Source organism: Falco biarmicus, chromosome 4 (assembly GCF_023638135.1).
Source record: "Falco biarmicus isolate bFalBia1 chromosome 4, bFalBia1.pri, whole genome shotgun sequence".
Taxonomy (NCBI): Eukaryota; Metazoa; Chordata; class Aves; order Falconiformes; family Falconidae; genus Falco; species Falco biarmicus.
In genome coordinates, this window is record NC_079291.1 from 16,173,425 (window position 1) to 16,187,753 (window position 14,329).

Sequence of the window (14,329 nt, forward strand, 5' to 3'; positions counted from 1 at the left end):
TGCGGTTTATAGGAAATTCAGACCGGCTGGGTTATCAGATGCAGATACTCTTTTTCCTTCTCTGCATCCAATCTCCTCCTCCACTCCCTGCAGTATTTCACTTAAAGCATCTGAACTGCTGTTTGAAAGAATAGTTCTGGAAGCTGAAATAGTTCAGAAAGGTGTTGGAATTTTTTATTTTTTTTTGTATGCCTGTACCATTTGGATGTGTTTGAATATCTGGTTCCCTGGTGCACAGACATGATCTGTTTCTACTAAGAACAAGTTTGACCTTTTCTCATGATTATCCACTGCCTGGTGGTGTATATTCATGAGTAAAAATAACTCCTTGCAAGTCCCTGGGCATTAAGGAATATACAGGTTCTGAAATGGCTATGCTAACTCCAGTCCATATAGATAACTCAGCTACCCAACAGCTGCCCATTCCTTTGCTTAAAATTTATTGGTTTTGACAGAAATATCATCTTAAAGGTGTGACATCTCTCTGAAAAAAATAGTAAGAAACTCTGATGACTGTTCTCAAATACTGGAAAAATTGTGAGCTCTATGCATCGAGCAGGGTAACGTGAGAAAGGGAATGAGAAAACAGAATTCAGATTGCATCCACATCTGAACCCATGGTACTATTTAGCTTATGTTTAAACAAGGAGAAAGTTAAAAGTTTGTTGCAAAATTTAACTAATATATAAAGGTGGATTTTCTTGAAGGTTTAAATTAAGGAAATGTCATTATTATAATTTCTCAGAGCTTTTGAATTTTACTTCTGGTGGATGTTTTTTTTAATAAAAGCCTGATTCCTTGAGTCAAGTTATTTGATAAGAAAATCCACTTTCATTCCTTTTAATGGAGTGAATATCTGGGTAGATACTGTTGAGTTTGTAGACAAAAATCCTGAAAGCATGGTATGAGATAAAAATTGTATGCCTCTTTATTGGGGCTTTCTTTTTTTAACTTTCTTTTTTACTTTTTTTTACTTTTCCATCTCACTGCTTAGCTTTAACCTGAATTGTATTTCTGCCATTCTGTTGCAGCCACCTTCTGTGGTGTGGGCAGCTCTCTTAACTCACACAGGTCTTTAATTCTCCTAACTTACCAAAAGGAAGCGGCATTTGTCATACATGTAAAGCCAGAAGTTCAAAAGTACTAAAGCAACTAGCAGGAAAGGGCTAGTAAAAGCTCAGATCAGCCAAACTATCTTCGTATAAGCCATTGGACAAAGTCTGGGGCTTAAAAGATGGACAGCTATTGTATTGCCCATTTTGCATCCCAAATAAAAATCCAAGAGCACCTAAAGGATGGTCAGCTCAGTTTAACCTAGAAAACAAAATGAAGTGGGGGGAGCTGCATGTGGGGCTGCTGTGCCCTTGAGAGGTATTGACCCCTGTCCCCATGGGGCCACAGCACCACCACGGCATCTTGACTCTTCTGTAAGGCGGATGCGATCTCAGGGACTCAGCCCGTAGCATCACATGAAGATGTAATGCTAAATGGTGATGAAGCCATGGACAGCCTCAGCCTGTCTGTGGTCAGGCAAGATGCTATTTACGTGGTTAGTGCATGGCTGCAAAAAGACGCCGGCTTTTCTCTGTGCTTGCTCTGGGTTCCCAAAGGTGAGAAGAAACACAGAGTTCTCATTTCTGTAGCAACTCTGTGGCTTCGTGTGAAAATAAACACAGCAGAGAATATACAAAACCTGCATTGTATACTTTGTCTGGTAAACAATGTCTCTGGCTCCCCGATGCTGCCGGGGCATGGCTTTTGAACTCCTCTGGAAAAAATACCTCTGGTATTTCTTGTAATGTCCATAGTAATCCCATTGCTTGAGTAAACAAAATAAGTACATTGAAAAGTTACAAACTTCGTCCAGTAAACAGAATGAGCACGTACAAGATCGTGAACAACTGATTTCCACAAAGGGGCTGATTCTGATATTAATTACACAGGTATTTAATAACCTTTCCATAGGTTATGCTCCAGTAATTAAAAATTACGTTCAGTACTAAAGAAAAAGGGTATTGGGGGGGTGGGGGGTGGGGGAAAGAAGGAAGATGGCGAACTGGAAGGAGGAGGCAGGAAGGCAGGAACTGAGCGATAACCCTGGGATAAGACTCGGTGAATCCCTGAAATGGAGTCAGCAGATTAAAAAAAAAATAAAATAAAAAAAAGATGACATAAAAAGTTCCATTTAAAATTGTTGAATGGCTTCCAACACCCAGGAAGAAACTTTATGCTCATATCAGTATGAACAATTTATCTTCTCCTGTGGTTTACTGGAGATATCTACCAACGGGATTGTAACAGCCCTGTTGGGCCAGCTAAGATGCTGATGGTCTAGTCACCAGGACCACACATGCCCAGGGGACACCCCTGCAAGTTTGAAACTGTGTCAGTTGGGCTGAGGATGAGAGGTTGCGACCTCCCGGAGGGATGCTCCGTGTGCTGGGTGAGCTTACCTTTGACACAGGCCTGAACCTGTCCGTACCACTCCCCGCAGCTGTCGCAGAGCAGCGTGAACGCTGTCTCCTTGTTGCCCATGACATACCCCTGGGCGCAAACGTACAGCAGCTCATCCCCCATTTCAAAGCCAGTGTGGCCATGCAGGATGGTGTGGGGGAAGGATGGCGGGTCCCCGCAGGGCTTGTCTGAAAGGAAAAAAGAAATGAGATGGTAGAGACCTTGCAATAGTCTTTAAATGCAGTGCTAACAGCGGAGCTGGAAGAGTTACCCTAAGGACAAACTTACACATGTCCACAGAAGCCATACATCTCATCTGATTCATGCCCTTGTCCTCCTTCGTAACTATTTTCAGCTGTAACTTGGAAGGTATACATTGGGCTGTAACTGGTATGGAATAACCGTGATGTTATTGATGTGTAGCAGTGATCCATCTTGAGGGGCTTTGTTTCCAATAAGTCAGCCCAGGACATCAGCCTACAGCTGCCTCCTCTGCCTGCTTCTACAAAGGCTAACAAAGGTTTGGGTAGGTTGGGACTGGCAGGCAGAAGCGTGGACACAGTAATTTTTCTTAACGGCAAGAAAGCTTGTGAAATTGTTTAAGACTGGTGTTTTGATGTCTACCGCACTGTAGCAAGCAGGCAGGAGCTGAGCAATAACCCAGTCCACATTCACAGGAAGAAAAGGTCCAGGTGGACACCAGCCATTCTTCAGACTATTTCTAATCTTCTAGTCTTTCTCAGAATCAAAAGTTTCTTCCCAGATACTCAAGATTCCCACATTTTCAGTTAGAGACACCCTAAAATAAGCAGTGACTTTGCTCTTCAACTGAACAACACCCATGGGTAACGTAGCTCTGCTCTCTGTGAGAATCTGAAGAGCTAGATTTATCAGGATATAAAATCTAACAAGATGTTTGATAATATTTCTGCTGCCAGCACCAAAAGCCAGGAAGCAAAATTTACTATAAACAACAACAAAACTGATTTGAGATTTTGTTGCGTGGAAGAGTGCAGAGAAGATGCGGGCAGACAACCGCCAACACCAGTGTAAACTGAATTTTAACTCTCTTTTTTCAGGTTTGAACAATCTTGGCTATTGTTAATCAGGTAGGGCAAAATCTAGAGAACTTCTAAGCATTGCAGTTTCTCTTCTCTCAAAGGTCTTCCTCTCTCAGAAGTGCTCTTCTGGAGGGGGTTTCCGTGTCCCCTTTTCCCCCAGATTTTTTACAGTCCCTTTTGGAATAGACATCTTTGCTAACAGAAAAACAAAGCAAGCAACAAAAACCTTATAATTCAAGAACATGATTTTACCAAGAAACGCAATGGACAAAGTGTGCAGTGCTGGTACAAATAAACACTTCTGTATTCTTTCTCAACACTGGGATTTTTTCCAGTGGTTCTAGAGCCCTTAGTGACTGTGGAAAAGAAACAAACAACTGTCCCACTTGCCAAAGATACTGAAGATTCAAAATGTGCTTTTGACCTGATAAGGAACAACAGAAAATGAGAAGGCTGATAGGTTATAGCTCAGGATTTCTGGTAATTATATGGGATACGGGAAACTTAGGGCCAGATCTGTGTTCTAGTATTGATCTCTCCTGTTGGAAGAGCTTGCCTTGGTACAAAACCCTGATTACTTAGTAGGCTAAGCAAAGATTATGTTTCTTGGGAAGGCTTTTGTTTTCAAGCTGGAGAAGTGACCAAGACCTAGCAGAAGGAGAAACATCTTCAAAGAGCATCCTTGGTACTTTACTGGAGTCTGCTTTTAGGACAGCATCAGCACAAGATCTTACAAGCAACATTTCCACTGACACAAATTCGTGCTCAGGGTTTTCAATGGGTAACAGTTTCGACAGGAAAGCTTTTTCACTCTACTTTCTGCAAAAGCATAGGCTTTCCTGCTTTTGCTCCAGGGACATTCTGCAAGATCCTTGTGAGTCCTGGCAGCAGCTTTTCCCATCATTTATCCACTTCTGACCCAGGCATAGGTAAATAGATGTTTATTTAAAAATCTGATGTATTTATGTTGCCAGCTGTTTACCTTGTAGTGAAATAAACATCCATGTTCTGTGAAAGTTCTTTTGGATCAGGCTTTTAGAAATTGTCTGATAGACCTGACTAACCACTGCTCAACTGGCTATGTGAAAAGCATTTGCCACTAATTTAAGGGACAGGCTACTGAAGTCAAAGCTTTGAAGTCTATTCTCCATACTGTACACATACATACATACTGTCTAACAGCTTCAGAAGTTAGTGGGAGTTACGCACACACACACACTGACAGAAAAAACAAGCTCTTGAGGCTACACAAAGCTCAGTTTATGTATAGTCTTATGAAGGCTTGGCATCTGAGGAAGTGAGGAGCAGTTAGCAGCTAATGCCTTTCCTGTGAACTGGTCGGATGAATAGAGATTGATGTGGATGAAAGGAATAAAAAAATATTTTATTGCCTCATAGGAAGGCCACAGACCCCTGCGTTTCATGTACTTTATTTATGTAGCTACTTCCATCGGTACAAATGGGAGCTGTGTATCTGCTCTGAGGGAAGTATTGATCCCAGGGCTGTATGGGACAATTATATGTCGGAGGGTATTCTTATCTACAAAGCCTTGCTTCTTAATCCTGTGGCCAGAGGAAGCAGAAAAGTAACACTTACATTAGTTAAACATGGCAAGCACATTCAAAAAGCATTTTATAACCTTCCAGGAAAGAAGAAAGCTGAAGGGAGCTTTACTGTAAAATTTGGCAACAGATGTAGTAACAGAGAATTATGAGATCCTGAAAGAGAGATCCGTCTGACGTGTGACGTGAAAGAAAAGCAGAGATTTTAAAGATGTTTATGAGCACTGTATGGACAACTTCTGACTCTCTCATATGAGACTTTGCAAGGTCATGTCTTTGCTGCAGAGCCTAAGTGACAGCATGGACAAGCCTAAGGGAAAGCTGATACCCTGCAAAGACATACTCAGGTTCCTACATCCTTTTTGCTGCTGTCCTCTCCCATGTAAGATATACAGGAATTTTCTGGGTTGCAGCATCTTACAACTTCTCATCCTGCTGCAGTCTCAGTTGCTATGACAATTCTTGCTCAGCCTTTTACCAAACCTGTTCTTTCTGGTACACATACAGAAGCGACAGCGGCACAGCAGCTCATCAAACTGAGCCGCTTCTGGGGACAGGCTTCAGGTTTTAGTCTGCAGCCTTTGTACCAGGAGCTGGCAAAGCATGGGCTTGTTTGGAACGACAGCCTGTGCTCAGTGCTGGCATTCAGGCCATATTCTTGCTGGAAGAGAAGAGGCAGATTTGGGCCATGAAGCGTGACAGAGGGTGTGTTGGCAGCAGCTTGTCATGTAGAGGAACAGTAATGCTCTTTGTCAAGGTGGCTACAGGGGTTGCCTGGGGTGGCGACACTGGGAGGTCAGGACTGGGCTCCTCCAGTGCTGAACTCTCCATCTGCAGCACTGCTTTCCCCCTCATCTACCCTCCAGTAAACCAGCATATTTTCTTAGTGCTTGCTAAAAAATAAGCCCAATGCATGCTTCCCAGTAGAAGAGCCTGATGTGCTTGATACTTGGGCCTCATCCAGCAGATCTCATGCTCTGCCTGGTCATGTGTGAGGTCACATCTCAGACCTGGAAACTTGGAATCCAGTTCTGGACATTGTGACCCTTACTGGGTTTGCCACACATTGACAATGAGGTCAAACACCTAACAGGGCTCCATACATTGACAGCTGACCTCCAGTAAGCAAGGATGGATTGGGTCACACAGTGGGACAGCACAGCACAGATCTAAGGCAACGCTGAAGGACACAGAAGATCCTCGTGTCAGCAGTACTTTGGCACAGATTGTCTCTTGGAGTGAAAATCACCGCCACAGTCAATAAAGAACTCAGTACACATGGGCAGAAATCAGGGCAGAGTCAACATCTGACAAATGAATGGGAATAAGAGGCAGAACAAAAATTTCAGTGTTGAGCAAGGGTATGTTAGAGCTAGCGATGACTCTGGTTACAGACCTCTTAGAGACTCGGTAACTATTTTTTACAAGGGACAGAAGATGCCTCTTGTTAACTGAATTACAACATTAAGTCATGATTGGCTTTTAGGAGTTATGGCCCCTCCAAAGCATAACTTTAACTCCAAACTGTGTTGGAAGGAGTTTGTGACAGCTGACTTCTGGCAAGGAGTTGACACAAGTCACCTTAAGAACACAGCACCCCTCCTCCCCAGTCCAGACTCCTCCAGAAGCATCTTCTTGATTTAAACTACAAGCATCCCACCAGTTTGTAATGGTTTTTTTGAAGTGTCTTGATAAAATACCGTCTACAGAAAGGAGAGTCTAACATGAATGCAAAAAACTCATCAACGTGAAAAAGATGCAGCCTTCAGCTTTCCTGCCGCCTGGCAGAACTGGGACTCTACCGAAACCTGATCATCTGCAATTGTTACTTTAACTATGTATCACGCTCTGAAAGCTGACATGAAACATCCTATTTGACGTAAAACATCCCATTACAACTGCCTGATTCAGTGTTTTTCCAGAGAGACCACTGGAATTTATAGGATATCATCTCGTCATTAAAAAAATGGAGAACCCAAGTCTTAATGCTCAGCCCTGTGAAAGCTGAGTGTGGATGTTTGTTTTTCTTCTTGATTGCAGAGACACTAAAATATATGGATTTTTTCTTTTTGGATAAAAATATTAGTACAAATAGAGTACAAAGAACCAAAACTCAATCACAGCCAGTGTAAGTGATGCTTGTAAGCTACCAAAGTTTGGATGCCAATACCTCTTTCATCAGATAGGGCTTGTAAGAATTTATTAGTTTAAATGACATCACCAGGTAGCTGGAAAATCAGTCAGCTATACGCAAAGCTCTGGAAAAGAAAACTGTAGCAATGAAAAACTTCACATCCACAGGAAAGCATGGCAAATACAAAGAAATGGTTCAAATATTACATAAAGCAAATCGCAGTTTGCTTGCTCTTGCAAAATACATTTAATGTATTTGCTATATAGAATACACTAATTTATTTTTTTCTTAATGCTGAAAAAGGCAAACTGAAATATGTACATAAGCCATCAAACTTGGATGGGAATCTAGAGCCAGCAGTTGTGTTTAACAAAGTTTGATTTGCACGTATGCTGTATGTTACTACAAGTTGCTGCCTGTTTAGTTTTTCTATGGTGGCAGTAAATCAAAGCCTTATGGAATAGAGATCTTACTTGTTGCCTTTAAATATCAGTGGGTCACTGAAAGAAAGAACCACTAAAACTTGGAGTTATTAACAAAGAGATCTTCCCTTTGTTGCATTTAAAAAAAAACAACACAAGAAAGGGAATTGAGAGGACATATGAAAGTGAATGGTATACAGCCCTACAACAAAAAAAGAAAAAATTAAATAACACTGGTAGGAAGAATCCCAGTTTTCTGTTTTTCTTGCTTTATCCCTTTTATACTCTGAGGCATTTTCTTATGGACTTTGATATAGAATAAATGCACATTCTGTGGGCCAGATCTGACTTATGTGTGATACTCCATTTTCAGAACAGGCAGAATCTTATATATTTTTAGGTAATTTTTGGCCCTCGGGGCTAAGAGAGCAACTTTCTGATCTAAGTAGATACTGAGCTGATACAAAGTCATCTTCCCTACTCTAATGGCTGTGTAAAACATTTGTTTACAAGAAACTGAGAAGACATTTCTCTTGTACCGTGAAAAGTGCAGCTATACTCAGTGTTCATAAAACATTACAGCTACATCTCTCCCTGTCAAACATAACTCTTAGTACTGGTCCCCTGTAAAACATAACTGCTGGTATCAAAGATCGCTGTGGTTTTTCTGTGTGGACGCAAAAAAATCCATTTCAGAAGCACAAAAAAGGTACCTTGTATTTGTAAAAGCCTGATCCTGCGAGCACGCCCGGAGCTGCTGCTGGCATCTGAGCATTGCCCCGGCTGTTGAGGCATGCCGAGGCATGTGCTTAAGCAATTCGACCAAAATAATTTCCATGGTAAATGTTAACTGAGTAAAGATTAATTATAAATCAAAGCCTAAGGAGGGAATTTTGTGACGGTTTGTACTAGAAGTTTCATGGTGGTTTGAGAAGCCTTTTGCACAACCTGAAGAACCGAAAATAGAGTTATGAAGAGTTACTACCATCAGCTTCAGTTTCTGAAGAAGAGCAGGCTGATGTGCCCATTCCCCTTGTCCATCCTCAGCCTGCCAGGCTGCCTGAGCCTTTGGCTGAGCCCAGCCAAGCCTGACAACGAGGGCAAGCTGCTGGGTGTCTGCTCGTTTTGGTAAGATGAGTTTAAAAGAGGAAAGAGCCAAAGCTGGGTGTCTTTTCCACGGGGTCAGGCACAGGTAGGACTCAGCTGTAACCTGTCCCCACAGGCAGTGCTGGCCAGCCATCCTGCACTGCATACAGGTGAGCAAACCGCGGATTCATACCCCTAAGGCAGCCACAGCCCCCTGCCCAGCCAGCTGTGCCTGGACCCTGCATGGAGCTGGAAGAGCCCTGAAGGCAGGGGCGTGACAGGTAGGGGGTGAGGTTAAGAAATAATGGAGAAAGAACCAGATGAATTTTATATGGAACTGCAGATTATTGGTTGGATGGATATGGAAGAAATGAAAGGGCTTTTGGTTATTTTGCATGGGGACATCGGTCTCAGTGCAAGAAACCTGGGATTTATCACTTTTGGCAGGGCAAAACAACTTGCTTTTTGTACTTGATACATAGGTATTAATGCTATTGTAGTACTGTATTATAATTGAAATTGTATCAATTAAGAGCAACGTCCACTTTTCTAAAAGAAAGAAATAACTCAGGAGGCTTCACATAAGAAACAAGTCACTAGTCATAACTTAGATGTGCAGCTAGTAGCTGCAGGTACAAAATGACAGAACAGACACACCGTGCCTGAGGCTGTGGTGCAGGGTTTGCTGTTGCTGCTTTATGCTGGGTATTTACTTCCCCAAACTGGAAGTGCCATTCCTGAGGCATACCATGCTCTTTCGTCAGCCAACATTTCTCTGTACTGTGAAAACTACGGCTATACTCAGTGTTCATAAAACATTACAGCTACATCTCTCCCTGTCAAACATAACTCTTAGTACCGGTCCCCTGTAAAACATAACTGCTAGTATCAAAGATTGCTGTGGTTTTTCTGTGTGCACACAAAAAAATCCATTTCAGAAGCACAAAAAAGGTACCTTGTATTTGTAAAAGCCTGATCCTGCATTACTGTGTGTTATGCTTGCATGTTATGGCTACTAACCTTTCTGGACTTTGCTCTTTTCATACCAACTACAGACGAGGCTCTGCCACACAAATTTGCTTAAGCCTTTCTATTCAAACATCAACTCTGCGTCCAAAATGTTTTATATATTCAAAGAAGAGAGGACCGGATTGTCATCCAGAAATGTTTCTGTGTGTAAGGACTGTTGGGTGAGTACACTGGAATGATCATCCCATTCTGTCACCAGGAAACGCCCTGACTTGTACGAAACAAGTTGTTCAGAAATCGTCTCTTCTTTGCAAAAGAGCCAAATTTTCCCCTGATAGCAAAAAGATAAAGCAAAGGCAAAAGATATGCAGTTTCTGAGTCCTGTGCAGCATTCCCTTCCAACTAGCACTGGCAGACTGCATTCTTATCATCACCTTTACTGCCTCTTTACTGCCAGCAGTGACCAAATGCAAAAGGCAAACAGCTCCTTCCCCGAGACCCAGCATCTACGTGTGAGCTCAGACACAGGCAGGTGGAGAGAGACAGGGGAGCACAAGGGCACAATGGAACAATAGCGGCCAGAGCAATGATTTCAGCCTCCCGCAGCTGTCCCACCCACGGCAAGGTTTTTCTCGAGGCGGGGGGGTGATGACAAAAGGGAGATTTGAAGGAGGACAATGAGAGAGTTTTGCAGATGTTTACAGGGAGCTGCTCCCATATGTGAGGAGCAGCATGGAAGACAGCACAAAGGTGCTTGTGTGACAACACTAGCAGCAGGGTGACGGTGCTGGCATCACTCACAGCAGCACGGAGCCTGGGGTTGGTATCACGAGGGCTGCTTGAGACGATGGTCGGTCAAACTGTCATTGACTAGGTGCACACCAAATAGCAGCACCTCTTCCACATTTCACTTCAACCATGTTTTCATTCCCATTGCTGCCACTGTTTATCAAAATGCCCACCCCCGTGCTGTGAACTTGTTATTCCTCAGTAAATGCCACCCGCTTGTCCCTGCTTTTCTTGGAAATGAGATGCAAAACTTCACTGCAGATATCAACAGTGTTTCAGGCGTTCCCAAACTTCTTTACACAACCCTGCCTACCAGTAACAATTTGCTTTTTGCCTTCAGAATCCAGCTTTGCTTGTGGGCTACACCATTTGAATATCAGAAAGTTTAAGCATCAATTTACATTGGAAATAATTTGGTTTTCAGAATCATCCATGATATATCAGTGTCCCTAGCATGCTGGTCTACACTTGTTAACAAAACAAACCCCAAACAAAACTAATCTGGAGGCAATAAAGTTATTTGCATACAAATGTTGTAAATGGATAGATATGGAACAGCATGGTGTTCCGCAGTTGGAAGCCAGCTCTCTGAGTTACATTCAGTTACAGTGCTGGGTATGGGAGGTGCTTCAGGTTATACTGGTGCCAGGTATATTTCTTTCTGTAAACTGTGTTCTGTGAACACCAAAATGGGTTCTTTCAGATCAGTAGTGCCGTTTGAACTTGCTAAACTGCAGCAAAGGCAAAAGATAATGCAATTTATTTCCTGCAACCCAAGTCTTTGCAGCAGTTGGCTCACCTAGCGGGTGATTACTGTAAAGATTTATTCCTTAACGTTCCCTCTTTGCCTCTCAGCAGTAGAAAAATTGAAGGCAAAACTTTTAATGTTACAAGACAGCGATGACTGTGCATTATTTCAATAGTATTATCAATGCTGACCTTCGTCCTTTACACAAAAAGCATCATATTGGTCATTCACAAAGGGATCGGTTTCAATTTTAACATCAATGGCTTTCACGCTCTGCTGTTTGCTGCCCGTCTTTCTGCATATAATTGTCCTAAAATAAAGAAGAAGAAGAAAAAAATAATCAGAAATCTTCTGGAGTTGTACATGCAGGTGAAATTTGGAGATCTTTTATCACAGTAGTCAGGCTTTAGCCTCAGCTTAACTGTTTAAGAGTTGGCACAGAAGGCATTAGTGTGGGAAGATCTATGAAAAAAGCCAAGGGAGAATTAGAGGTAATTAAAAAAGTGTTTGCTGTAGACCAGTTCAAAGCATAGGAAGCAGTAAAAAAAATGTTTATCTTATATTCTGTAATACTTCTTAACATCAGAACAAGCCCCAGAGTATCTAAGGCCACATTCTGCTCTCACATTCCAGCAACACAGATTCCCACCAATGGCACCCAGATAAAAATTAACAGAAAACTCAAGATTTTATCTGAAAGGTTATAAACCATTAGCATTTTATGTTATAAGACCATTAAAGTTGTATATTTAACTGCTCAAAAGCTAACACAGGCCAACTCAGAAAATTAGAGTTCTTGGAAGAAAAACTGCTTGCTTGTTTCTTAACAAGTAATTCCACACCTTTGTGTACACTCCATTTCTCCTGGTTTGGTACTCAGCAGTACCTGTTCCATCCTGTTGCCCCTCATAGGCCTGAACAAAGGTAGTAAATCTGTATTTGGTTTTACAACTCTGTGGATACTGAACATGAAGGAGGAGATTACTAATTATCTCTTCTCTCAGCTGTACTGGCTGCTTAAAACTAACAAATAGAAGACAGTTTGTTGTAGAAAACACTGGTTTTACTGTTACACTGAAGGTTACAAAGGCTGGGAAAGTGAATTCAGCCCAGATCTTTGCAGCTGGATATTAATGGTGCAGGGTTTATTTTTTGTGCACAGCAGGTTTGTAGAAGTGCTGCACGGTCAGCTATTCCAGCGAAAGTGAGACAAAAATGCTTTCCACAGAGGAATCCTTCGAGTGGAGGAAATTTATCATTTTGTATTGTGCCACAGCTGAACTAATTTCGCTGTCAGTCCTGCACTCAGTTGGGAGAATAAAATAAATGTTGACTAGCTGCCCATTCACTGAGCGTGGAAAAGATCCAGTGGAAACCCGGCATTTGATCGTGTGCTTAAAATACTGTGTAACAACTGATTTATACAACCGGGCTGAATTATGGTTGTACACACCATCCTCATTCTGGCATGCGTTAGCTTTTGAGCAGTTGAATATGCAACTTTCATGTTCTTTTAATGTAAATAAACAAAAGTGACATGAAACAAGTCATATGGTGGTGGTCACACAGACATACCAGAATGGTTCCTACCACACTTCTGCTCTGGAAAATGACATGATCATCCCCTGCTGAAAGCCCCTTTGCAATTTCAAATCAAATATGTTTCTTTTGTAAGGAAAACACCCCTTGATTTTTTGGGAGGGCATGTGAAGGACAAAATTATCTGTAAAAGTTTAAAGCCAAGTTTTCTTAGAATTTAATGCATTTAATCCCCAAGTCCTCCAAGTCAGTAATCAGGCACCTAGACAGAAGTGACTTGATCTACCAAAGTGAGTTCAGATGACTAGAAGAATCAGGCCATCAATTAGAAAAATGTTGTATGCCTTCACATATCGTTCCACTAGGTCTTACAAGGCGTAAGTAATGACACAGTTATGCCTTCCTTCAAGAAGTGACTTATGTACCTTAATCTTTCCAATAATTACTCACTCACCCAGGTATCCAGGTCAGTTATGCCTTGCAACACTGACTGGACAAATACTGATATGTCTTTAAACATTTGCGCCTTTTTTTCTGTAATTCTGTACTTAACACTTCAGACTCTCTTACAAAAAAACAATCAAAAAACGAAACAAACCCCACAAAGTTCTGAAGGTTGCTGCCATCATAAAATTCTGATCTCTGAAAATCAGGCCACATGCCTTTCCATGCTCAGTCAAGAAATAAAATTTCTGATACTTGGAAGCCACTTTTGAAAATGTTATCTGAATTTTCTGATCTCTAATTCCAGTTTCTATTGGAATGAAATACAAAATACAATGAGTATTTTGCTTTTGCCCAAAGCACTGTAGTTTCTTTACTGTTTCTTCAGTAGGCTAAAAAATTATCTGTGGGTGACACATTCTTGGTGTATTCAGGTCATCTCCAAAACAGGACACCTGGCTCACATGTGAGAGTCTGTACTCGAAGAGCAAGTTTTTCTTTCTTTTTTTTTTTCCTCCCCCAAGTATTGTACAATGATTTACAAGTTTGTAGTTGATAGGATATATGGATTAGTTAATTAATGTTAAGAGCATTTCTTGGCTGCTATCCAATGAGACTGAACTTAAAAATGTGTATCTTGCATATAGTTTTAACATTACACATAAAGAAAGGCTTTAAATGACATTAAGAGTTTTTAAATGTATTTCTCATTAAATTTATTTCCTACATGAATTTTAAAAATCACTGTTCCTATTTCTTCTTTTCCTACCACAGACTAGACCCTGGTTAATCGTCTACTTAGGACTTCAGTTTGGATTTTTGTCATATTAAAATTGATCTGATTAAAACTGTAATTCTGATATTAAAGAAACATACACATGCACATACAAAAACAGAAGAAAAAAAATCTATTTTTTAAGTTTTTTTTTTAAGAAAAAAAAAATCTATCTCACCTCTCCCGTTTCCCCTTCTCTGTCAGTAGTTTCCTACCATGAGCTCAATCCTGCAGGCTTTAAACATCTTCACTGAGATGTTATTACCACTGCTGAAAGGAGCTTCAAGAGTGCTCAGCGTTTCTCAGCAGTGGGTCTAACAATCAGACCTGCAACACCTTTGGCAT

At 41.4% G+C, this 14,329-nt stretch overlaps 1 protein-coding gene across 1 annotated transcript in view; it reads right to left on the bottom strand.

The window, feature by feature from the left end:
- Positions 1-14,329, bottom strand: part of SUSD5 (sushi domain containing 5) — a 43,868-nt gene that overhangs the window by 10,682 nt on the left and 18,857 nt on the right. Inside the window, exons 3-4 of the mRNA XM_056338661.1 lie at positions 11,418-11,536; positions 2,454-2,642 (exon numbers count right to left, since the gene is read on the bottom strand). Of these exons, the coding sequence (XP_056194636.1) occupies positions 2,454-2,642; positions 11,418-11,536 (308 nt within the window). The remainder of the gene's footprint in view (positions 1-2,453; positions 2,643-11,417; positions 11,537-14,329) is intronic.